General features: G+C 48.8%; 1 protein-coding gene across 1 annotated transcript in view; it reads left to right on the top strand.

The window, feature by feature from the left end:
- Positions 1 to 233: 233 nt before the first annotated feature.
- The window catches only part of igsf3 (immunoglobulin superfamily, member 3), a gene marked incomplete at both ends in the record, with an annotated part of 51,633 nt that continues 26,921 nt past the window's right edge, over positions 234 to 24,945 (top strand). The window contains 2 exons of the mRNA XM_080018842.1: positions 234 to 318; positions 2,778 to 3,158. Coding sequence (XP_079874968.1) covers positions 234 to 318; positions 2,778 to 3,158 — 466 coding nt within the window. The remainder of the gene's footprint in view (positions 319 to 2,777; positions 3,159 to 24,945) is intronic.

Raw genomic sequence — 24,945 nt, 5'->3', positions numbered from 1 at the left:
GTGCCAGCGGTTTGACAACAAGGTCAGCCGGAGAGCCGGTCCTCTGTCATTCAGCATCCTGTGACACCGCGCACCGAGTCCCCGTCACTGAGCCCCACAGGGAGACGGAGGAAGAGGTAGAAGCGCCGAAAAAACACTCGGGAGAGGAAAGCGATTGCAAGAGTACGTTTAAGGACGAGGGGGGGAGGAGGAGGTGTGGAGGCCTCGTCCAAGCGGAGTGGTCGACGGGGGCGATGGAGGCAGCCGTACAGCCGCGAGGTGAACAAGTGGTGGTGGTGGTGGTGGAAGCATTTGGGGTAGCGGGCGTAGAGGATTATGGTGAAGGGATAGAGCGATCAGCTGAAGGTCTGCAGGGTTTGGTATGTCATTGTCAGCCCCTCCAAACAGCCTGCGGAGCGACGGGCACTTTGAAGTCTCGCAGAGCCGCTTAAATCCCGCCTGAAAGGAGGCAGAGAAGCGCGAGGCACCAAGACGGGACAGGGATATCAGTTAGAAAAGCGAGAGATGGATGAGGAGGGTGGGGGAAAAGAGAGCGAGGGGAGAGGGAGCGAGACGGGGATCGGACGGACGGACAGACGGACGGACGGGATGGGTGGCGTGACAGCGAGGATGGAGTATCGGAGGTTTTTTTTTTTAGGGAGGCAGAGGGGAGAGGAGCTTACCGCGCCCACACCGTGCCAGCTGTCTGTTAGCCCTCCATCGCATGCAAGAGTAATCTATTGGCCAGCAGCGCCCCATGAGCGGCGGCGAGGCGGGCGCTCTAGGAGCCGCACACACGCTCCGTAGCTGTGATCTGGAACCGGCGCTGGATGCGGGAAGACGGAGCGACGCCAGGTTGGCGGGCTGACGTCCCAACTAAAAACAAAAACGCACCCCCGCGGCCATATGCCCTGGTGCCGTAGACAAAATAAAAAAACATGAGATCTCCACCGAGAAGTTAAGTTTGGGAATCACGCCGCACTATTGGCTTTCTCTTCTCAAGGTCGATTTCAGTTATTTGTTTTGTTTCTGTGCCAGCGGCTTACCCTTTGGAAGTGCCGGGATTAATTGATTTTAGTTTTTTTTTTTTTTTGTTTGTTTTTTTTTTAAATACCAGCAGTTCAATGTGAGGCGGTTATTACTCGGTTGTACTTTCCAGTCGATTGGCCGGTATTTTGCTGTTCAAAGAGGCGTCTTCATTTTTCTCGTCCGTCTCCTCCGAGATGTGATCTTGACGAATGGCTTTGGCAAATTTAGCTACAGATTGCTCCTGCGGTGCATCATGGGAGGATTCTTCTTTTATTGAATTTAGATCCAATTGGAGCGAGGGGGGGAGGGCAAGAGAGCATCAGAAGTGTGTGATGGTTTTTATGAGCCCGTGGAGCACAGTGTGTCCCGGAGTTGAACGGCAAGACAAAGGGCCTGGCGTGGCAAACCCTGGAAGGACGGAAGTAAACTACTGAAGGCCGATGCTCCGATGGCACGCAAACGCCTGTCTCCAAAAGGAACCCGGCAGCTTAGCCCAAAATGTATCCCTCTCTCTTGCGCTTGTCTTCTCATTTTTTTATTTTTTTATGTTTTTACGGTTTTTCGAGCCAGTGATTTTTTTATTACCCTTCCAAATAGATAACACGCGCAGACGAGCACAACTCCAATAAATGCCGCAGACACACGCACAGATACACAGTAATGACAGTGAATAAAGAGGGAGAAGGATGTGTGGGAGAAAGTTGCAATGAGAGGGAGGGAGGGAGGGAGGGAGAGGGAGAGGGGGGCAGGGGTGCATCATGTTGAAGTTGAAAAGCTGTTCTCGTGAATTATTAATGCAAAGCATTGTGCCCATAGACACAGCCTCTTAGTGATTCTCTTACTGACACACACACACACACATACACACACACATACACATACACACACACACACACACACACAGCTGCAATCCCCAGTTGCTCTTACAGACAGGAAACAGGGTATTTGTCGCTGTGTCTGGATTTGGGGGTTTGTGTGAGGGCTCTTTTGTGTGTAGACCGATGAGAGGGATGTTTGTAGTTTCTTGAATGGTGAATAGTGCGTGTGTACGTGCAGGCGTGTGTGTGTGCGCACGTGCGTGCGTGCGTGCAGCCTCGTGTACTTTGGCTCCGCGCTCAGATTCCACGGCCCGCAGCCATTTTAACCGACACGCACCCCCCCCGTGTCTCTCACAAACACCTGCACACTGTACAGGTCGACACACTGTTGTTTTTTTTGTTTTTTTTTCTCCCCCTTTACTCTCCTATGGTCTGCTACACACCGGTCACGGTGTTTCACACGACACGCCGACCTCTCGCCCAAATCCCAGATGGCCGCCTCTCCTCCAAGCACTGCTACACCTGAAGTAATGTCTTTGCGGTTGGGGTGCTGGGGGTTAGTCTAACGGGCTCTGTAATAGCAGTCAGCACGCTAACCGGTTCGCTGTTTGAATGAATTAGTGGATCTGTTTTGAGTACTGCTGAAAGTGTGTGTGTGTGTGTGTGTGTGTGTGTGTGTGTGTGTGTGTGTGTGTGTGTGTGTGTGTGTGTGTGTGTGTGTGTGTGTGTGTGTGTGTGTGCTCTCCCCTCAACGCTGGGCTGAACGTGTGTGTGACGGCTCTGTATTTCTCAGGGAAATGTTGGGTGCTTGAATTCAACGACTTATACATTTTTAAAGTGCGGTTTTGTAAACCATGTTCTCTCTTTCCCCTCTCCTCCAATCACCCACCCGCCCCCTCTCTGTCTTTTTCCTCTCTCACTCGCTCCATCATTCTCCTCTCTCATGGCTAGCCGGCGTGGCTTTGGCTCAGAGGGTGGTGACGGTGCAGAGTGGACCGCTGGTGCGGACCGAGGGCTCCCATGTGACCATCTGGTGCAACGTGACGGGCTATAAGGAGGGAGTGGAGCAGGACTTTGAGTGGTCCATGTACCTGCCGTCGGCGCCCGAGCGCGAGATCCGCATCGTGAGCACGGCCCAGCAGAACTACGCCTACGCCGTCTACTCCCAGCGCGTGAACAGCAAGGAGATCTACGTGGAGAGACTGAGCCGGGACTCGTCGCTGCTCCACATCAGCAAGGTGCAGGGCCGCGACCAGGGCCTGTTCGAGTGCTACACGCCCAACACCGACGGCCAATACCTGGGCTTCTACAGCGCACGCACCAACCTCACAGGTGAGTCCCCAAAGTGCCTCGTGCAGCCATTCGGCTTCAGCCTTTAAATGAGCTGCAACCTAGAATGATGAGCTTTATTTTGTTTTCAGTCCTCACCATATTGGGTGAACTTAAATGAACTTGGTGAGAGGTTGGAGGCCAGGAGGGAGCCATTGCAGGAACCCGGGAACTTGGTTCCTGGTACTTAGGGCCTGAAGCCGTTTTCCATAGGAGGAGTCCAAAAAAAATCCCTCCCTGCAAGCAAGCGAGGTGGTACTTTCTGGGGGCACACGAACCATTGGGGGTGGAGTTTGTAGTACGAACAAAGCCGACTGGCCAATCGCAAGCTAGGTGAGAGACGTCAAGAACACCAACAATTATCGGATCTAACACTCACTGACTGCTCGTGGTACTCGCGTCCCCTTCACTATTGTTTATTGTAAAATTAAAAAAATTAAAAGCAAGAACCTGAGATACAGCCATTGATGTGACCAGTGCGAGCTAAAATGACGGAACGGCACCAGTTGCACTTTTTGTGTCACCTCTTCCCGTGCTGGTGAGGTGGGAAAGCAATGACAACTGTTTTAGGTCGCGCTAAAGTTCCTGTTTTAAGAGATACACAATGGCCTTAATGGTTCCTTATTCCTTTTAGGGATGTCGATTGATTAAATAAATAAATAAATAAATAAAAACAAATAAAATAAAGAATGAATGAATTGCAACATTTGCTGTGATTAATCGCCTTGAATTGTTTTTTTTTTCTTCTTGGGATTGAAGCTTGTAAAAATGGATATTTAAATGTAAAATCACAAAATTTCTGAATCATTTATTTTACGCATATAAATTATAATTAAGGTAGTATTCATTTATTAATGGTTTTTCTTTAAATCAAATGTAAATGTGCATGTTTTTCTTCATTTAATAATCAAACCACAAATAACTGATTACAAAAAAAAAAATACAGAAGAGGATTAGGGCCAAGTGTGAAAAATTGATTTGAGTTCTCAGTTTAAAGTTACAATTCTGACTTTATTCTCAGAATTCTGACTTTATACTCAGAACTCAAATATATTTTTCACACATGGCCCCAATCCTCTTCGGTAGAAAACACTTTATTACAGAAACAGCTCAATAAATACACATATATAGATTGTGGAAATCTCCTGCATCCTCCTCACTCGGACCCACGGAGGAGAAGCAGCACCGCCTTCCTTCTGTTAAAAGCAGCAATGTATTTATAGATTATGACTCATTTCAGCGATAAAATGCGTTGTATTCAATCCAGAAGCTGATGTGTGAAATATAAACACTAAACTCCCAAGTTTATCCAACTACCTTAAAAAACAAACTCCAAATGCGAATAAAATAAAAAGTAAAAAGGTTGAAAACGAACACAAAGATCCACTTTCCCGTTGAAAGTTGAGAAATTTCACAATTTGAGCCAGGTCTTGGGAATGCTGCTTACGCGAGCGTGTCAGACCCGGAAGGAATTTGGCGAATCGTCAAATGACGTGTTGCTTCTGGGGTGACCCAGGGGTAAACAAAACGCAGCTGCGGTAATTTATTTTTTAACGCGTTAAATATTTCACTAACTACAAAATGAACGCGTTCATTTTCAACTGCGCTAGTTCCTTCTCGCTGGTGTGGAAGAGGCTTGCCAGCACTTACCTGCGTGGCTTCCGAGGGAACTGATTATTTGGTACTTTGCCAGTACTGCGCTTGTGAGCGGTTCCTGGTTTTTGGACAGGAAACCCGCTCGCCATCCTCTGCCCTGTTTGTGGAGCTGTTGGACTCGTTCAGCTCAAGGCAGAGGGAGCACTCCAGGGTCACACTGAGTCCCACCTGTTCTGGCCTCGGGCAACTCAGGCTGCACCACACACGCACATGCACACACGCACACGCACACACAGGCACACACACTCATGCCTCCATCTCCTCCACACCCTACTCCCTTATCCCCTTGGCTTTTTCAATAGCATAGCCAGCGTGTCCCCGCAAAGTGTGAGGTTTCAAACGCCCGCCTGTTGGAAGCATCTGTTCCCCCTGTGCCACTCCCATCTCCCCTGATTTGGATTTCTCCCCCTCCGTTGGATAGATTTATTTATACATATTTGTCCATTCATCTCTTCCATCAGTCTTTTCACTGTCTCTCTCACTCTCGGGCCGCCTCGTCTCTCCGTTCCTCCTTCCCCTGGGCAAAACATACCGCACCGAACTGTCCCGACATACCAAAAGTTCCCAGGTTACAGCTGCCGCTGTTGGGGGATTCCACTCCCGGGTCTTGAATTCCGCTCCAGCCATAGCTTCGTTCCGTTTGGGAATTTCCTCTTATCACAAGGTTAGGGATCAAACCGGGCCCCTCTAATCTTGAGGGTTGCATTAAATCAATCCTACTGTGGCTTATTACATTGAAGTATATGGTCATTTGGATTACATCAGATTAAATGAGGTTTTTTTTCATGAAGTATCATAGATTTTTAGGGCTGCTCCCTGAAAGGCGAGTCTAATCATCTGTCGGAGACCCGTCAGTCCACTGAGATTCTTCAAGTCGAGCAGTTGTGTTTTATTTGTGGGGGGGGTGGCGATTTCATAATTTTTAATTACAATTTTCTATCCGTCCAAGTATGAAGACATGGCTCTCCAGTTGAAAGCGTGTTAAAGGGTCGATTTAATCTGCAGTTTGTCAGTTGGTGGTTTTGAATAAAGAGGCAGACAGACGTTGGTTTTTGTTTGACGCTTTGCACAACATCCGCGTTAGCCCGCTATCAGGAACGTGGATCGATGCGGCGCACCCGAGTCCCACCAAAGGATGGTCGTCCAAAGGTCCTCCACACGAGGGTTTTAGTCTATGCCGGCTCCGTCCTCGATGGTCCACTTGGACGCAGTTCGATCCTGTTCGTGACGCCAGATTATGTTACAGCTACAGTTTGTCAGGCGGTGGTTTTTAAATAAAGAGGCAGACAGACGTTGGTTTTAGAATGTACAAAGGTCGGAACTTCCTGAGGGGAACAGTTTATTCAGGACACAGACAAGTTTATATGGTCATGGTTTGCATTATGACATAGGAGTTGGTCACAATGTAACTGACGATGGGGTGACTAGAACTGGCTTGGACTGGTTTCAACGGTAGTCGTCTATTGTGACATGTGTACACAACTGTTTTGATTATGATCATGTATATATATATTGTATGATCACATGATCATACAATAATACAGTATTGTAGCAAATATATTTGGCAGGAGTCAAAGGCTAACCGCAAGCACCTACATGTGTGTGTGAGAATTAACACAGTGTGCTGAAATAAAGATGTGACGGGGGCTATATGAGGTTGTGTTCTTCATTATGTGTGCGCATATATGTTTATGTGATTACATAGATTTAGATATACTGTTACAAAAGCAGTAAGCGATGCTGCGTTCACGGGAACTCGGAAAACCGTTATTTGTTTCGGAAGTGATGCTGCTGTCACGGGAACTCGGAAAAGGAATACCTTGAATATTCGTATCGAACAGCGAAATCCAATAAGACTTACAAAATTCTGAGTCGGTACAGTTCTATTCATTTTTAACCATGACATTGCGCATCATGATATTAATGGCAATACAACACCACTGAAAGATAAAGAAAGAACAACAAACAATGTTATCACTTTATCTCCCAACCCTCTGTCCACGTCGCTCAGCCCCTTCCCGTTTCAAGGTGTGAAATGCCAGCGATGATGATCTTTTATTTGTATCTGCAGTGCAACAGGCTGCAATGATCAGCACTGTCATAGATGCTGCGTTACGTTTTGCTGACTAGATAAAGTGTTGTTAATGTATTCTGTGGAATCCGTGTTATTTTAAGGACCTGATAACAGTTGTATCTGAAGCCTGTGCCTGGAGAATGAGTAGAATGATATGAATGTGGGCCAGGGCTCAGGCGTAGGGCACAAAAAATGGTGCCGCTGATAGAAAGCAGTATTTATAGACGTGTGTGTGTGTGTGTGTGTGTGTGTGTGTGTGTGTGTGTGTGTGTGTGTGTGTGTGTGTGTGTGTGTGTGTGTGTGTGTGTGTGTGTGTGTGTGTGTGTGTGTGTGTGTGTGTGTGTGTGTGTGTGCACGTTAGGAGTTCTAGAGGGACACTGTTATCTGAGCTCTGTGTGTTTCTAACCTCTCAACCCAGTTCCTGGGGTCAGGGGTACATCGTGGGCTCTTTCTCTATCGCCATCCTCCCCCTACCTCTTCCTTGTCTCCCCCACCGCCCCCTTTCTTCCTCCCTCTCCCAGCTGCTGCACATGACCTCAGACTGTTGTGGACACACAATGCATTGTCTTCCTCCTCCTCCTCTCTGTCTCTCTCTCTCTCTTTCCCTCTCCTCTGTTTTCTCCCTTTCTCTATTACATTATCCAGAGTGCTTCGCTCATCCTGCCTTTTAGAGGAAATGACTGACTTTCTGCAAAGGGTGTGTGTGTGTGTGTGTGTGTGTGTGTGTGTGTGTGTGTGTGTGTGTGTGTGTGTGTGTGTGTGTGTGTGTGTGTGTGTGTGTGTGTGTGTGTGTGTGTGTGTGTGTGTGTGTGTGTGTGTCTATATGAATATGGCTTTGTGTGTCTGTATGTGTCCCAGGAGTGATTTCAGAGAGGACAGGAGGACAAAGCACTGTAGCATTAGGAATGAAAAAGACAAAGTGTGTGTGTGTCACCATTTACCATCTACACTCATATTTGTGGTATTTGCATCTGCACAAAGGCCAGCATTAAATTATTTCCCCTTCCTCCTCATTTTGAATGGAGGAATAAACCTTTCATCGAGCTTGATGCAGTTTGCTGCCTTCAAGTGGTCAAAATGGTGTGTGTGTGTGTGTGTGTGTGTGTGTGTGTGTGTGTGTGTGTGTGTGTGTGTGTGTGTGTGTGTGTGTGTGTGTGTGTGTGTGTGTGTGTGTGTGTGTGTGTGTGTGTGTGTGTGTGTGTGTGTGTGTGTGTGTGTGTGTGTGCATAGAAGGCCACAGTAATCTGTGTGTTCTTCAGACTTACTTTCAAGGTTCGCTTTCTAAACCGTCTCCAAGAAGGGAAGAGTGAGGAGAGTTGTATTGTTTTTGAAGTGAAACTTGATATTTGCACCTCGCCACAAAGGGAAAGAATTTCAGACGCTTCACCAGGCGAACCCCCCTCTTTGGGTATATTGTGTCCCACATTTTAGCTTTTATGACTGCCTGATTGCTTGGAAAGGCGATCCCTATGTCCTGCTGCGTCAAACACACCTTTGATGACAGTCAACAATATGCAGGTGTGTTTTTGTGTGTGTTGGGAACGCTGTATGTTTGATACCGAACCCCGACCAATCAAGTGAAACCAGAGCTTCTCTCGCAGCCAAAACTGCCCTTGAGCGCCAATACTGCCCCGGGCCCTGTGGTAATAGGACGCATCTGAAAAAGAATAATAGGCTATCATCACACAAACACTGGATAATACTCCTGAATCATAGTGGCATATTGCACCGAGCTGAAGGTGAATCGTCTATTAATGTTACCGCTCCTCATATGAAGCTATTTTTACTCTGTTTGTCCTTCAACTGAAGCCAGTGTTTGAAATGGCAGGAAAGCGATTATATCGAATTTTTTTTTGGTTTTGGAAAGTCGTGCTCTGCTTGGGCGTCCTTCCTCCTTTAACATTCACCGTGCTAGTTGGCTCTACACACACACACAAACACACACACACACAGCTCAATGTTGTTGCCTCAGAAGGTCATCTGTGTTCACACCTCCAGCTCTGCTCCCAGAGTCACGGCTCTGCCTAGAAAGCGTCCCCGGGGCTTGGCTCAGCTTCTCCTACTGTGCTTCCTCGCGTACATGCCATACACGTGTGTGCGGGTCCCTTCCGCGGGCGCGCACGTATGCGCCTGTTTGTCTACGGCCCACACATCAGATTGCAGAAGAAAAGGACAACAGCATGACACGGCCATAATGGCCGTCCTTATCCCACGCACCAGCCTGCCCGTGTGTGCGAGGAAAGCTGAGCAACAGGCCCCGGCTTGGCGAGGAACAGGCCCTCAGAGAGATAAATATCAAGACTGGGATCTTACTCACCACCACGCTCCCAGACGCCCACGCTGTCACACAGAACAGAGACCGTGTGACATCCTCCCTCTCCCCCCGTTTAGCAAAGATTACATACTCCCACGATGGGTCGGTGTCTCTCTGCTTACAAGGACAGATGAGTAGGGAGTCAAATACTTGTTTTGTTTTTCTGACATTTTGCTAAAGGCTTTTGTTGTTGTTGAATCCCATCCACTGACACTTTCTAAGGGACGGCCAATCAATCCATTCAGTCACCATGCATGTGCTCCTCTATGCGCCGTTTCGATTGTCGGCGGCGGGTCCGCCTTTCCCGACTAGAATGCGCTGGTGCGTTGGGCGCGCGGTAACCTCGTCGGCAGACTGCCGACGCGGATGAACATGTGGAAAAAAGAACAGCACCCTGGGATGAAATATATCCCCTCCACCTGAAGTGTCCGTGAAATAAAGAGGACAGCGAAACGGGAATGAGGAAATTGGAAAACTACAGGAAATGGGAGGGGAGGCTGCAGGGCGGGAACGGCGGTGGCGAAGGGGGTCGTTGAATAGACTCTGTGACCAGTAAACCATTAGCTGTTCTTCCCGACTCCCGTCTGATTGGTTCCACCTCCCTTAGGCATTACCCATAATACAGCTGGCGCTATAGGGGTGAGTTTTAAATAGTGTGTGTCTGATGTGACTCCTTAGGTTAATGTGGTTACTAACAGGCACGCTGGGAGAGAGAATGTTTACCAGTACAAGTGTATGGGAGAAATAAGGACGAAAATAATTATGTCTGCCCAGTACTCGTTTGCTGAAGGAATGGAGCTGACGCGTGGCATTTTACCATACACATTCATATTTGCATCTACACCAAAACCAGAATTTAATTTCTTCCTTCTCCCTCATTTTCTACAGAGGAATCCACCTTTCATAGAGCTTGATGTAGATAGCTGGTGTGTGTGTGTGTGTGTGTGTGTGTGTGTGTGTGTGTGTGTGTGTGTGTGTGTGTGTGTGTGTGTGTGTGTGTGTGTGTGTGTGTGTGTGTGTGTGTGTGTGTGTGTGTGTGTGTGTGTGTGTGTGTGTGTGTGTGTGTTTCAGACACACATGCTTGAATACTGTGTGTGTGTTCGTATATAGCCACAATACAGTTACCTTGGTGTATGGAAATGGCAGAAGCAATAGAGAGGGAAGAAGTGTGTGTGTGTGTGTGTGTGTGTGTGTGTGTGTGTGTGTGTGAGGCTGGCCCGGTCTCGGCACAGCTGGACACACTGGAGAAAAGTGGCTGAATTGTGCCCGTGCTGAGCTCAGCAGCGCTCGTGGCTGATTTGCGTCTTTCTTCCTTCTGCGTTTTTTTTTTGTTTTTTTCCCCTTCTTCCCATAAAGGAGTCCGCCCCGGCAGCCCGCCCGACTCCCCTTACTTCTCTTAATGGGATAGGCTGATATTCTGGCAAAATGCTTGCTTTCAGTCTTGCATTCAACACAATGCGCGACCCCATGACTCCACCTCGGCCCCGCCCCTTTCTCCGATGCTCCTCCATCCCTTGCTTCTCGCGTCTGGATTTGACGCGTCCTTTATCTGGCCGTGTGGGAGGCTGTTGGTCGTGCAGGGTCTGTGGCTTTGTCATCACTGTCCTGCCCCCAGATTTATTTTGGAGAGCAAAAAAAAAAAGGCCATACAGCATGGCAGATGGGGGGGGGGTGTGTGTGTGTGTGTGTGTGTGTGTGTGTGTGTGTGTGTGTGTGTGTGTGTGTGTGTGTCTGAATGATTGAATGGAGTTGAGGAGGAGGCGCTGACAGTGGCTGAGATTTAGAGAGGTATCACTTGGGGGGAGAAGATGGGAGTTGTGTAAGAGTCACGGGCTGATGGGGAAAATCAGAGGTATAAACAAAGAGATGTGGAAGTGGCTGACGGGACGAATGGCCGGGCGAGGAGTGGAGATGGAGAGAGGCAGCCGAGAGAAATGGAGGACGGGGGCTGTATCTCCTCACGTCCGTTGGTATCGATTTGGAGCGCTGACTGGATTGTGGTGTTGGACTGGAACTCTTCCTCTCCCGGGGTTGTTTTCCTCACCCTGTCACCAGGGTCCTCTTCTCTCATCCCCTCGGTGTGTGTGTGTGTGTCGGAGTGTGTGTGTGTGCGTGTGTGTCGGAGTGTGTGTGTGTGTGTGTGTCAGAGTGTGTGTGTGTGTGTGTGTCGGAGTGTGTGTGTGTGTGTGTGTCGGAGTGTGTGTGTGTGTGTCGGAGTGTGTGTGTGTGTGTCGGAGTGTGTGAGTGTGTGTGTGTGTGTGTGTGTGTGTGTCAGAGTGTGTGTGTCAGAGTGTGTGTGTCAGAGTGTGTGTGTGTCAGAGTTTGTGTGTGTGTGTGTGTGTGTGTGTGTGTGTGTTCTGCCAACTCTGAGGTTTGTACCAGGCAGAATTCCAAATGGACAGAGATGTTCATCGCTGTGTCTGGGCGGCCATTTCCCCGCACATCTCATCTCCTCTAACGGGCAAACTCAATAACATCACTGCTACTCTAACGCTACACACACACACACACACACACACACACACACACACACACACACACACACACACACACACACACACACACACACACACCATTAAACTGTCAGTCAGAACAGATGTCACACTTGTAATTGCATCTGAGAGCGACCGCGGTTGGCCTCCCGTTGGGTCCACGTAGCTGCGGAACCGGAGGAGACGCAACATGGCGCCCCCAGTCGGGCGGAGCGCGTCGAACAGCACCAGCACGCGGCCACGCTGCCGAGGCGGAGGCCGCGGCGCAACGGAGAACGAAGACACATCCGCGCTGTATGATCACACCGCGCTGCGTCAGAACACCCGACAGGCGTGCGCGCCCTGAACTCGGTGAGGATGACGGCGCTGATGGACCTGCGGCCCCTCTGGTAACCTACTTATCACCGCCGATAAGTAGGTTACCAGATATTGCGCGGCCTTGGTGGGTCAAGGCGAGATGCTGCTGCTATTAAAGATGTATAACGTCTCTTGTAGCCCACAGACCCACTTTCCCACACGTACATGCCAGGCGTATTTTTCTTCTTTTTATTTTTTTTTGTGTAACCCATATAAAATTAAAGATAATGTCACAGAGCGTGTTCTTCATTTAGCTTAGCGCCCACGCTAAATAGCTAAGCTAATGAGAAAGGATTTTAATATGTTAGCAAATTTGTGTTTGTGTATTTGTGTGTGCTCGTGTGTCGGCGTGTGTGAGTATGTGTTTATTAATGTTTATATAATGGGCTAAAGATGCTCCACTGTTCCTGCGGTTGATTTGATTAGCTTAGCTAAGCGCTAACCCTCGGGGGCGCGCCGCCGCTTCTCGGTGTGAGATTAACGCAACACAGCCACAGTTTGAATATGAATGCAGCATGAATATGGATATGGTAATGTGTGTGCATGTGCGTGTGTGCGTGCGTGTGTGTGTGTGTGTGTGTGTGTGTGTGTGTACGCTAAACTGTGTGTTAGTAAAGAGTGGAACAGGCAGCATAATAGCCTCCAGGAGCCGTGCGGGTGGAGTCCAGGACACAATGCTACTGTACTGTTTGATGTCGGCGGCGCCTTTGAAGCCTTGTGCGAGCACAAAGGCGATGGGGGGACGGGGCTGGGGACGGACGGGCGAGGAGCTGGTGGTTCTTAGGTCATCACACACTGCTGATCAACACACACATACACATACACACGAACCAACGGGCCCAGACACACCCATACCGAACCCTACAGGTCCCATCACACACCGTCCAGACACGCACGTTAGCGAAATAATTTCCATTTAGAGCGGGATTATTTGGAATGGGAAACGGCGGTTTTTCGTCTCTAATGGATTTGAGTGCGGGCTCTGTTGCGGCCCACGCCCAGAGCCGCCGGCTGCGTTTGGGCTGCCGGCCCGGGAGAGGAGAGGAGAGTGGGTAAAGTGGAGGAGCCCGGGGGAGGTAGGGACTGGCTTTAGTGAAGCAATGGAAGCGTGCTAACAGGCCTGCGGGTCTGTCCCACTGTCTAAGGGACTGACGGGATGCTTCCCTGGAGAGAGAGAGAGAGAGAGAGAGAGAGAGAGAGACACACACACACACACGCACACACACACACACACACACACAGCTCTGCATGAACTTTTCACTTTGTGCGTGGACAACTCTCTTGCCCGCGCTGGCAGGCAGGCAGCCACCTGTGTCCCTGAGCCAGGGTCGGGCCCTGTCTGGGAGGGGGCTGTGTGTGTGTGTGTGTGTGTGTGTGTGTGTGTGTGTGTGTGTGTGTGTGTGTGTGTGTGTGTGTGTGTGTGTGTGTGTGTGTGTGTGTGTGTGTGTGTGTGTGTGTGTGTGTGTGTGTGTGTGTGTGTGTGTGCGTGCATGTGCGCGACGAACCCCCTTCACCCCTCCATGCAGACAGTTGCTCCCCTCATCTGCTGCCCAGCTGGATGGGAGCCTGGTCAGTCAGCTCTGCCCACCTTCAGTACCTGCACCGAGCTCGAACTGGGGCCACACACACACACGTGCGCGCACACGCATGCGCTCGCCTGCCTCTTTGTCTGCCTCTAATTCCCCCGCACAAGTAATTCTGACCTCTGACCAGCTTTCATGGTGTTGCACTCCACCCTGCGTCACTCCACTGAAATGATAACCCCCAACCAGGGGTGAAATTGGGGGTGGAGGCAGTTACAAATAAACAAGAAAGAAATTCAAAGGGTCCCCTCGCCAATGTTGCCGTGTTTTTTCCATGTGGGCCTCCCGGAAGGGATGGAATTCACAAAGAACTACCACGATTAACCCTGTGAAATAACGGTTAGGAGAGCGGCCGAACATCCCACTGCACTGCACCAACTAAAACCATATTTGGTGAAACATTTTTGATTTATTTTTTGCCGGGCAGCTGTTACTGTAATCATCGCTGTCATAACTACAGTGCCATCATCGCTGGTTATCGTCGGATAATTTCTCGGGAGGTGTGCTGATCTTTAAAAAACCAAATCCCAATTTAGCCCCTGCCCCCAGCCCCTTGTTTCAGTGTTTGCATGTACACTACATCCAGTTGTAGTTGTTGCTTTTATTCCTCCACGTTTATTTTTTTTCGCACCAGAACGGCTGCCGACAAGGAAATAAAGTGATTCGATGGGGGGGGGGAGAAAAAGCAAGTTATACCATTATTGTTTTTATTGTAATGTTTGTTTTTGTGTTGTTTGAGTATGTTTGTGCAAACACACACACACACACACACACACAGATGCATACACAACCTGAAAGCCATGGTCAGATGGCGGGGCTATAACCGGTTCCATCCTCGGGGAAGCCTTTAATTGGTCACAGTGCTTTACCATCTGGGGTTGTAGTGATGGACGCAGGGGATGGAGGGGTAGGTGGAGGCAGGATGGGAGCTCCTTCACGAGCTGGTGGTAAAAAGGCAAAGAATGTATGAGCAGCATTCTGCACAGAGCCATAATCTAAGCTTATTAGTTGAATTGTTTGCAGCGCTGGTAATATCAGAATAGTAATATGTTGGTAATATAAGAGTGCACGCATCTGCTCTGGTGTATGATTATAGGCCAGTGCGCTCGCCCGCATTTGTGCCCGGGCGGCGGCTGTCGCTTGTTTCGTGCACGTGCCCGTGCGCGGATGATGGAAATGGGGAGTAATGGCTCCCGGGCCTGTGTGTTTGTGCCGATGTCGACGCTCGGGAGGCAGACTGAGCAAACCTCCACGCGCTGATGAGGGCCTCCAGAGCCGCCAGGTTCCGCTGCATGCCGACACCAGCTTGTCAGGCGCCTCGTTCCAAAATCATTCGGCAATAATATGGAGTTGGCCCCCTCTTTGCTCCTAGAACAGCCTCCACTTTTCCAGAGGATGTTTTTGATTAGGGCTCCACAATATGGGGAAATTATGGTATGTGTGTTAACGCGTTGCATTTCAAGTTTTTCCCATTCGAAAGTTCGATTGAAGGTGGGTGGTATATTGAGCGCGTGGTATGGCTGCCATTATAAGGCATGCTGCATGTCCCTGAAAGCTAAATGGTAGTAAATTAGATCAAATGAGACCATTACAACTCAGTCATTGAGTTTGGTGACCTTAATAATGTTGGACGGTGATGCAGACTTCAGGCAAACTCTAGTTTGTAAAGCCGATATCAAGCTCAGAGCTTTATTGCCCCACCGTTCATTGGGAAAGTAGGCCGCCTGTAAACACTGACCTTTTGCTTTTAAAATCGTTAAAGAAAGGGCAAAGTGCAGCTTAATGTAGGGGTTGTGTTGTCCAACTGGGTCAAGAAACGTCTGTACAGTATTGACAAGGTATTCTATTTGCTTTAGCACTGATTCCAAAGTCTAACATTTTCTCATGAATATATTTAATGAACACAAACCTCCGTAAATTGTGCGTCAGCGGCGTATCTTGCAAATGTCGCTGTCCATGATTTCTTCATGTTGCCTGGATAATTAGTAGTGTGGCGTGATGCTTGAAAAACTGCAGTATCTGCTTGAGAGTTGGGTGGGATGGTGAAGGGTGCAAAGACGACTCATTTCAGCCTTGTTCTTATTTTTTTGTATGTATCCTGTAGCTCCTTGCAGTTGAATTTGAGGTGATTGTAAAGATTTGTAATGTGTTACCTCGAGTTGTCCTCTATTTATATCCAAAGTATTTCCACACAACAGATGTACTTCATTTTTTTTCTGCGTCAACTCGGCTTTACATGTTAGGTTTTTTTTTTTTTGGGGGGGGTTTTTTTGGTTAACCCTTTCCGTGAATCTTCTGCGTACCTCTGTTTGTACTATTTAGTTTGTCTCTTTGCAACATCTACGTTGCATTTTCCTACCGTGATGCAGATAAATGAATACACTGTGCAGCCCTAAGTCAGACACAAATGCATTGGCGATGATTGACTAGCAGTTGGCGTTCTAATTCATCCTTAAGTTGTTCACTGGGGGAGGAGGAGTTAGGGTTAGGGTTGTTGATCTGTGAAGTCCAGTCAAGTTCTCAAACACTGGTCTTGACAAACCATTCCTGTATGTGCCCTGGTTTGGTCATAGTCGCATTATCATGTTTGAACAGGATTGTATGCACCCAGCACAGAATCTTCTGTTGTATCATTGTGGGCTTCAGCGTTAAGGTTCTTCTTCACTGGAACTAAGGAGCTGAGCTCAAAAACCAACCCACCAACCCGCCAACCCACCCGCCAACCCACCTGCCCACCAACCCACCCGCCTGCCCACCAACCCACCCGCCCACAAACCCACCTGCCAACCCACCCACCTGTCAAACCACCCACCAACCAACCAACCAACCCACCAACCAACCCACCAAACCACCAGGCTGTGGGAGTCTCTGCCCACAGGTAAGGGTTTCAGGAGGGAGACCGAGTCCTTTTTGCTGTGGTGCGCCATAATAATAACAATAATAATAATAATAATGCTGAGGATGGTTTGGGGCGCAGGAGGAATGGCGTTCCGCTGCCTGGCTCCCGGTCGGCTGACAAGCCCGTGCGCTGATCCCCTCTGCAAGAAGGACAAACACTAAGAAAGCTCCCTGCCTCGAGTCGGGTCTAATCAATCCCCCCCGAATACTAGATGGTGAAGTGTGACTCATCACTCGAGAGTCCAGCGGCTTCGAGCTTAACACCCCTGCAGCCGGTCCGTGGTGTGGCGCATGGTAATCCTGGCTTGTGTGTGGCCGCTCGGCCACGGAAACCTATTCCGTGAAGCTCCCGGTGAGCGGCTTGGGCTGACGTAGCTTTCTGAGGCCTTACGGAACGCGGTGGAGGACGGGAAGGCGTTTTCCACGGGGTACGTATGTGCTTCAGCACTCTTCTGCTGTAGAGCTCGTGAGGGATGCCGCTACGTGGCGGAGTCGCTCCCCGACATTTCCGTTCGACAAGAGCTGCGCGTACAGTGAACCGGGGTGGCCGGAGCGAGGCGGAAATCTGAATAAGTGACTCGTGGGTAAGGTGACAACGTCGCGTTCAAAGTCGCAGAGCCTTTTCAATGTGTCCGATCCTTCCGCCAACCCATGCATAATTACGGATTGCATGGCTGTATGCCTGATATTAGAAACGTGTCAGGGTGGGTCTTGCTGAACTAACAGTCTAGTAATTAAATGGGGCGTACACATACTTTTGGCGGACGTAGTGTGCGCACACACACACACTCAAAAGAGGATGCTTGACGCCTCTATCTCTCCTTCTCCCCCTGTTCTCGGCACTTGACTGTAAAGGGCTGTGATTTATGTGGTTATTTGAAAACACATAAGGTGATCATTAGGAAAAAGAAAGACCCCCTCCCCCCCAGAGAAAGTGGCCCTAATAGATGGGAGGACGGAGGAGGAAACTGAGAAGGCAGCGCAAGCGGCGGCGGCTGCCGTGGAATGGCTGATGTCGAGCGGCGGGGAAGGGGGAATCGGAGGGAACGCGCCGATGTGTTTAGGCCCCGATGACGCTCCAAAGGATTTCAGTCAGCGATTGCTTTGCTCAGCCGCTCTTCCCCAGCACTCTTAGGAGGCTTTGTCTTTCATACACCCACCTCTGTCTTCAGACTACCCCTCCTCTTATGCCTCGCATTTTAATCTCCCCCGATTTTTCTCTCTCTCCCTCGCTCTCTCTGTCGCTCTATTTTTCAGGCTCATTTCCTTGCCGGGTCTCGGGGAGCGGTGGCAATGCCATATTGTGTGTCTGTGCGTGCGTCAGTTTTCCTTTTTAAATCCCCTTCCCCTTGCCTTTTTTCTGTAAACAGCGCCTCGTATATAAAGCTCCTTCTCACCACGGATCCCTCTCTTATCACAGCACTCAAGCCTTTTAACTCCACGTCACCATTCCGCCGCGACAATAACAAAAGCCCACTCTTCTTCACTCTCCCCCACTCTCCTTTTCTTTCTTCTCCCTCTCTCTCATCCACTTTCCCCTCCGTCTTTGTTCCATTTGCCCACACCCTCCCACCCCCCCCACACCCATTGTCCATCCGAAGGAGAACCACGGACACACGCAAACAAGATGGGGGAGAAAAACAACAAAGTGAGGTGTACGTGCACACACAAGACACACATTCAGGGACGCGCTTAAAGAAGATTATGGAAGAAAAATAGCTCAGGTTTAGGGCTTTATTTTTTATTTATTCATTTATTATTTATCACAATCACGGGGAATGTCCCTCGTTAAAGACTCCAACCGGGCTTCATCATATTTAACTCGTCGGTTTTGTAAACGATCCTTTACATTAACTTGCAAGCTAGTTCAATTCAAAACAGCTGAATATTATACGCCCATAGACCATATTCTGATAAATATTGTGTCGTTTTGTTTCTTCGGAGCATCATTTTCGAAAAGTTCACAAATATGAATCGGGTTTTGTGAGATCGAGATCAAATTCATCCACCCGTGGTTGCAGATTTGTCTGTAAATACATCCATAAACACACATTGTTTGGAGCCATCAGATCTGCTTTTGCGCATTTGCCAATCCCATCCTATTGATACCAGACATGATGGGGACACCAAATCACTTGATTCACATTTGAGATTTTCAGAAAGCACATCTTAAGTAGTGTTTGCAATAAATCCATGCAAGGTCTATATTTCCTGACAACGCTGGAAGACGATAAATGATAATATTGAATTATTACCCAGCCCTGCTCAGTCTCATTATCCCCCCTCTAGCACAAATGCTAGACACACAGTACTCTTATTTTGCATGCTGTTAGTCTCATGTGTCCCTGGGTGATTGTGTGTGTGTGTGTGTGTGTGTGTGTGTGTGTGTGTGTGTGTGTGTGTGTGTGTGTGTGTGTGTGTGTGTGTGTGTGTGTGTGTGTGTGTGTGTGTGTCAGAGAACACTTGTCCCCTAAGGCGCGTGTGTCTGTGAGCAGAAAGAGAATATCAGATTTTTTTTATTTATTTATTTATTTTTTAATCTATGTCTATCTCTCCCTTCAGGTATAATGAGCTAGAACAGCCACAGGGGCCCACTTGCTTTGTCACACACACACACACAGATACAACCCACTGGGACTAATGTATTTTTTTCATCTAGGTTTGTTACGCTCTTGGATCCCTGACTTTGAGGGTCATTGAGTGATAGTCATTTACTGCCGCTGCGAATACCTCGGCATCGATGATTTTGACAATATTTTGGGGATGACATAAGATATTTACACACGAGAATCATTTCGGAAACAATCACCAGCAATGTGGATATTATAACCAGGCAAGAGGTGTCAATTGGAACAGCTGGCCACGGTCTGCGAAGTTCGGACCGCGGGTGGGTTGGCCGCCCCCGACGGCGACGTTCAACCGGATCACCGTATCACGAAGACCAAACCCCCCCCCCCCCCCCGGACGACACCTCGTCTCAAATCACCAAATCTGTGTTGTATGAAAGCCCCGATGCAGATCAGAGCCCCGGCACCGAAGGCGGTCCGGGAGGCTTCGGCTCCCTCTCTTTCTCCGACGACTCCGGAAGGCGTTAGAAGAGGGGCGAGAAGGAGGAAGCCAGCAGGGAAAGCAGTAAACGTGATAATTGGGTGCTGACAAGCAGCTTTGCTAACAAAAGAGGAAAAACTCGACAGACAGACGTGGAAGAGGAAGAGGAGGGTGGCGGCGGGGGAGGGGTGACGTGAGGGTGAGAAAATTGTGGAGAGGAAAATGAAAAAAGAGGACGCTTTCAGAGACCCCCTTTATTAAATGGAGAGCCCTTTACCGCTTGGCACTGTGACCTGTGTGTTGTGGCAGGAGAGAGAGAGACACACACACACAGGCACACACACATACACACACACTAAGATTGGTGTTCCATTAGCAGGGGACCTAAATGCCCCTCAGTGGAAAAACTCATAACGACTGATGCCATAGAATTTCTCATATCCCCCTTTTCCTCCCGCTCTTCTGTGGTTTCCTCCTTATACCGTCTGTATATCCTCTGTTCAGATTTTAGGAGATTGGACATGGTGGGTTTTTTTAGAATTGTGTGGGAGACTCGTGAGTGCAAGGGCAGAAGGGATAGTTACTGAGACATAGCAAGACAACAAACACACACACACACACACACACACACACACACACACACACACACGCGCGCGCGCGCGCAAAACACACAAAAGAGGCGACCACACACACACACACACACACACACACACACACACACACACAAATGCCTGGGAAGCGACCAAGTGAAAGTTGCGCATATAATATTCATCCAGAAATTGTTTGACATCGGCGTCGTTGGTGGTTTCACCACACGACGTCTGCCTAGACGCGGGGAAATACACACTCGAACATGGATACGGCGCGGCGTGGAGATGATGGCTTTCCTCTTTGATCCCTTTCTACATTTCCTCTTTTTAAATTTTTTTTTTTTTTTCGATACGGGAGAGAAGCAAAACCGAGTCCCCATTTATACAAACTAATTGATTGAATCATAATTTGAGGGCAAACTATCAAGGCTTCCCCGCGCCGAATGTTTGCATGTAGCATGGTTTGCAATCAGCTTGGCTCAGTTCTCCGGATTCCTCGTCATTTGGAGCTTAAACGAGAACTTGCATTTCCAGTCTCGGGCGTCGGGGCGGGGCCCGCCGTATCTCGCACCGCTGGAAAATGACTGTACGCTCTTCTTTTTTGGTCCCGTGGATTGATTTGAGGTTTTATGGAAGTCTTCCCCCCCCCCCCCTCACTCGACAAAATTGATATTGTTTGTCCTTCTGACCAAATTTGTCTCAATTTTTGCGAAAAACTCTCCCGGCGCATTTAACTCAACAGCGACAGAAGTGGCCGCTAATTACAGCAATCAGCCTCAATCAGAGTCCACAACTCAGGATGTGGCGATGGAGTGGGCTCGCCGGGATCTCCGCGCACGGTCTCCGCCGCACGTTTGCGGCGCAGCAGCGGCATGACAGCACGAGTGACATAACCACCGTTGTTTTGTCGAAAATCGTACAATTTTTGCCGTAAAAGTGACACCATCTCATCGTAACAATCGTGACAGATTATCCCCCCGAAGTTTAGACACTTTGTCGCGCGTTTAGTACGTGTGGAGAATCAAAAACAAACCGTCTCCCACGAGCATCGCTTCTGCGCCAGATCAGAGGAACGCGCTCGATGGGTCGTGTAATGGGATTACAATGCCGTACCTTTCTCGACATCAGACCGGCGAGACGCATCGCAATTTGTCCCAAGGTGAACACCGTGTTGACAAACGCCGAGTGTGGCTACATCAAGCCTATAAATATGAGGAGAGACCGCAGGAAGAGAGAGCGAGCGGAGGCCCACAGTGTGTTCAGTATCATTGAATATATTAGTTTCAGGGCTCATTTGATCATCTGCATGTGTTGTATTATGGATGCGCTCCCCGCTGTGGCCCCAGATCCTGTGCTGCATCCTTCAACTTCCATTTTCTTTTCTTTTTTTTTTTTGTTTTTTTGTTTTTTTGTTTTTTTCTCCCCCCATCTCCTCCCCGGCTGTATGAGACGTGATCCCCATTCCGCTCCCCCTTTTTTCGCCGTGATTTTCCCGGCTGCTCTTTACCGGTACCCGCTGCTGGGGACAGTGTTCTGACTGGAGCTCGCTCTCGTGGCTGCTCTCCCCGTGTCTGCGCTTGAAGAGCCACTTGTTCTTCGACTCTCCTGTGATAACGCTCGTTCCTCGTGTTGTTCGGCGGAGTTAAGAGGTGCATCTGTATTGGTGTGTGTGTGTGTGTGTGTGTGTGTGCAAACGGAGAGGGGGCCCCAGAGTGCACAAATGCATCCTGCCTCGAAATAGTCTCTGCAGCGAGCGTCAATGTAAACCCAGGACTTTTTGAGGAGCATATGTTCTGGCGCACACATCAAAGCGGAATGGCTCTTCCTCTCTGCTTTGCTGCTCTTCACCTGCCTCTTCGTCTTCAGCCTTCCTTTGTCTCTTCTTCCTCCCCCTCCTCCTCTCCACCTCCAGTACCTATTCAGCGCTCCTTCTGACTCATCCACGGTTCTCGTGGGGGACAATGCAGGGGATGGCGTTAATGGTGATAATCACAAGCACAGGTGTCGCCAGTGCTTCCTGTTTGTTTGTGTGTTTGTGTGTGTGTGTGTGTGTGTGTGACGTCCATCCGCTTAGTAACAAAGCTGGGCTTCACCTGGAGCTGAATGGGGGATCGCCCACTCTGTCTCTCTTGCCTTCTCTCGCTGTGTTCCATTCAGCACTCATTATCACTAATTACCCTACCGCCTTCGCCAATTGGCCATTTGCTTTGCAAGCCACGCACGCACCAAATTGCAAATGTACAAAACACAAACACACACCCCCCAGCACATGTCAATGTCACAGAGATGTACAGGAAATAGTGTGAGAACTGGACACAAGGCCGATACCACTTTTTCTTTTGCCATACTGAAATAATCTGGAGTATCTGCCGAAAGCAATATCAATCCAATATCTTTTGTCGTTGACGGCTAGTGAACTTTAAATGAGCTATTTTTAGTGATGCACTTTGCATAAGATGGCGTAAGATGCTCAAACGAACGCTTAAGTGAAATCACTTTTTGAGAAATGTAAGCATTTAAAACAAAAACTATTACGATGATATACTGTTACTTTATGTTGTCATGTGGCCTACTTTACTTCTTTCTATGTGATGTCACAACAGCCTTGGGACAAGGTTGTTGTTTTTTTGCGATCTTTCAGACTAAATTTGTACGAGCAGTGATCCTCAACCTCCCTCATATCAAGGAACATAATTTGACACACAATAGCCCACAGACCCCAAACGGAGAAGCTTTTTATTGTTAGATAAGACTTAGTCCAAACTTTCATACAGGTCTAAACTATATTTAAGGAGATAACAGTGAAACTATGGAAGCAGTGATTGTTGTACATTCTCTAATGATGCTAAAGTTTGGAAAATGAAACGACCGGGAAGTCGAACGATTTAACGGCTCTTTGTGTGGGGAACCTCTCGAAGGACCCCTGGGGGTCCCCGGACCATACGTTGAGAACCACTGTATTAGAGGATCGGATCAGGTTTGGTTCTCACTTTTTTTTTTTTTTCCGTCCCAGTATTTTTCACTGGGCTCGGGCCCCGTGCAGATACTGGGGCTCAGATCGGAGCTATCTCCGGCGTGATCCCCAAAGTTCGGAGTGGTGAAAACCATTCAGGGAGCCAGGGGTCCCTCACAGAGCTGGGTTCACAGAAGGCCTCACGTCGCCCCTATATGTTCTTCGTTCCCTTCCAGCCACACTTCCATCGCGCTCTATATATAGACTTGAACGTGCCCGGGCGGACGTACAGTTCATCCTCTCAATGTACACACAACAAACACAAAAAATAGAAAGAAGAAAATCCTCTCAGATTCCCCGCTGCGTGGAATCTTCAGCGCGGGCAAAGACACAGAGGATCAAACCCACTTAAATAACCCTATTTTCCCCCGTTTGTTGTTTTTATTTTTTATATTTTTTTATAATCTCTCTTTCCCCTATTTTCATGCCCTTGTGTCCCCCGATCGCGCGCTCCCCGTGCGACTGGACTTGAAAGGGCAGCTTGAGGGATGACAAGCGTCACTCGGCTTCAGAGAGCCGGCAGAGCAGGGGAAGTACGGCTACAGCAGGGATGAAAAGGAAAGTGCAGACGAGGTAGAGCAGCCGAGAGAATCGTTTTTCTGAAAGATTAATAGCAGTTTGACAGCCGCAACGTTCAAAACAGAATGGCAGATGTTGCTTCTTCACATCTGCAAATGTGCACGGGCTCCAACGTTGACTGTCAAAAACAAAACAAAAATAGATATTGCCTAATATTTGCCAATGTGGTATTTCTATCATATGTATTGTAGATAATCACAATGTACTATTTTTTTAAATTTCATTTTTATATTATTCTCCAGTCTGTATTTTAAAGCCATTTTTTTGCCTTTTTGGGGTCTGGGGTTTGAGAATGTTACAAGAGCACCTTCATAGGTCCTTTACGACAAAGGCATATTTGGCAAAGCCAGTGGGCGGCGGAAATATATTTGGTGAAACACACTTGTGGTCCTCGGCCGTGCGCTGTCCTGAATGCTAAAGGTTCCAGGGCGACTCAGGTTCCATGTTAACTCCACCAGCTGATAAGAACGGCAGACTGCCCTTTAACTTTACCTGGATTCAAATCAAGGTGTGTGTGTGTGTGTGTGTGTGTGTGTGTGTGTGTGTGTGTGTGTGTGTGTGTGTGTGTGTGTGTGTGTCTGTGTCTGTGTGTGTGTGTGTGTGTGTGTGTGTGTTGTGCCGTGCTTAATCCTGCCCAGATTGAGGTCAAAGAGTGAGGGGGAAATCTGTGTGTGTGTGTTTACAACTCCAGTCTGACTCATAGCCATGCAGAGTTCATTCTTGCCTCCCAGACACCGCTGTGTGAAGGGATTTGATTGGCTACGGGAAGAGAGAAAGCAAAGTAGTGGCACGGTGCATTTCACTGCTGCCTCACAGCAAGAAGGTCCTGGGTTCGATTCCCGCCTGGGGCGCTGTTGGCGCCGCGCGCCGGCGGGTTATCTCCCGATTAGGGGCCTTTTTTGTGTGGAGTTTGCATGTTCTCCCCGTGCTTACATGGGGTTTCCTCCATGTAACATCAGTAAGGACCCCCACCAAAAAACATGCAGAACATCATTGTCTGACTAGGGATGGACGTTTGTAATTGGTCCCCGAACGTCACTGTACGCTGCCCACTGCTCCTGGCTGCCCCCCGGAGGAAGGACAAGCCAGGATGGGTTAAAAGCAGAGAACTCACCCCGGCCACAATTTGAAGCATGTGTGTGCGTGTTGGATTCGCCGTTGCCACATGAGTGCATGTGTTGTGGTG

This window comes from Zeus faber (assembly GCF_960531495.2).
Source record: "Zeus faber genome assembly, chromosome: 18".
NCBI lineage: Eukaryota > Metazoa > Chordata > Actinopteri > Zeiformes > Zeidae > Zeus > Zeus faber.
Note: the sequence above shows the minus strand (reverse complement) of the source record. Positions and strands in the feature narration are given on the sequence as shown.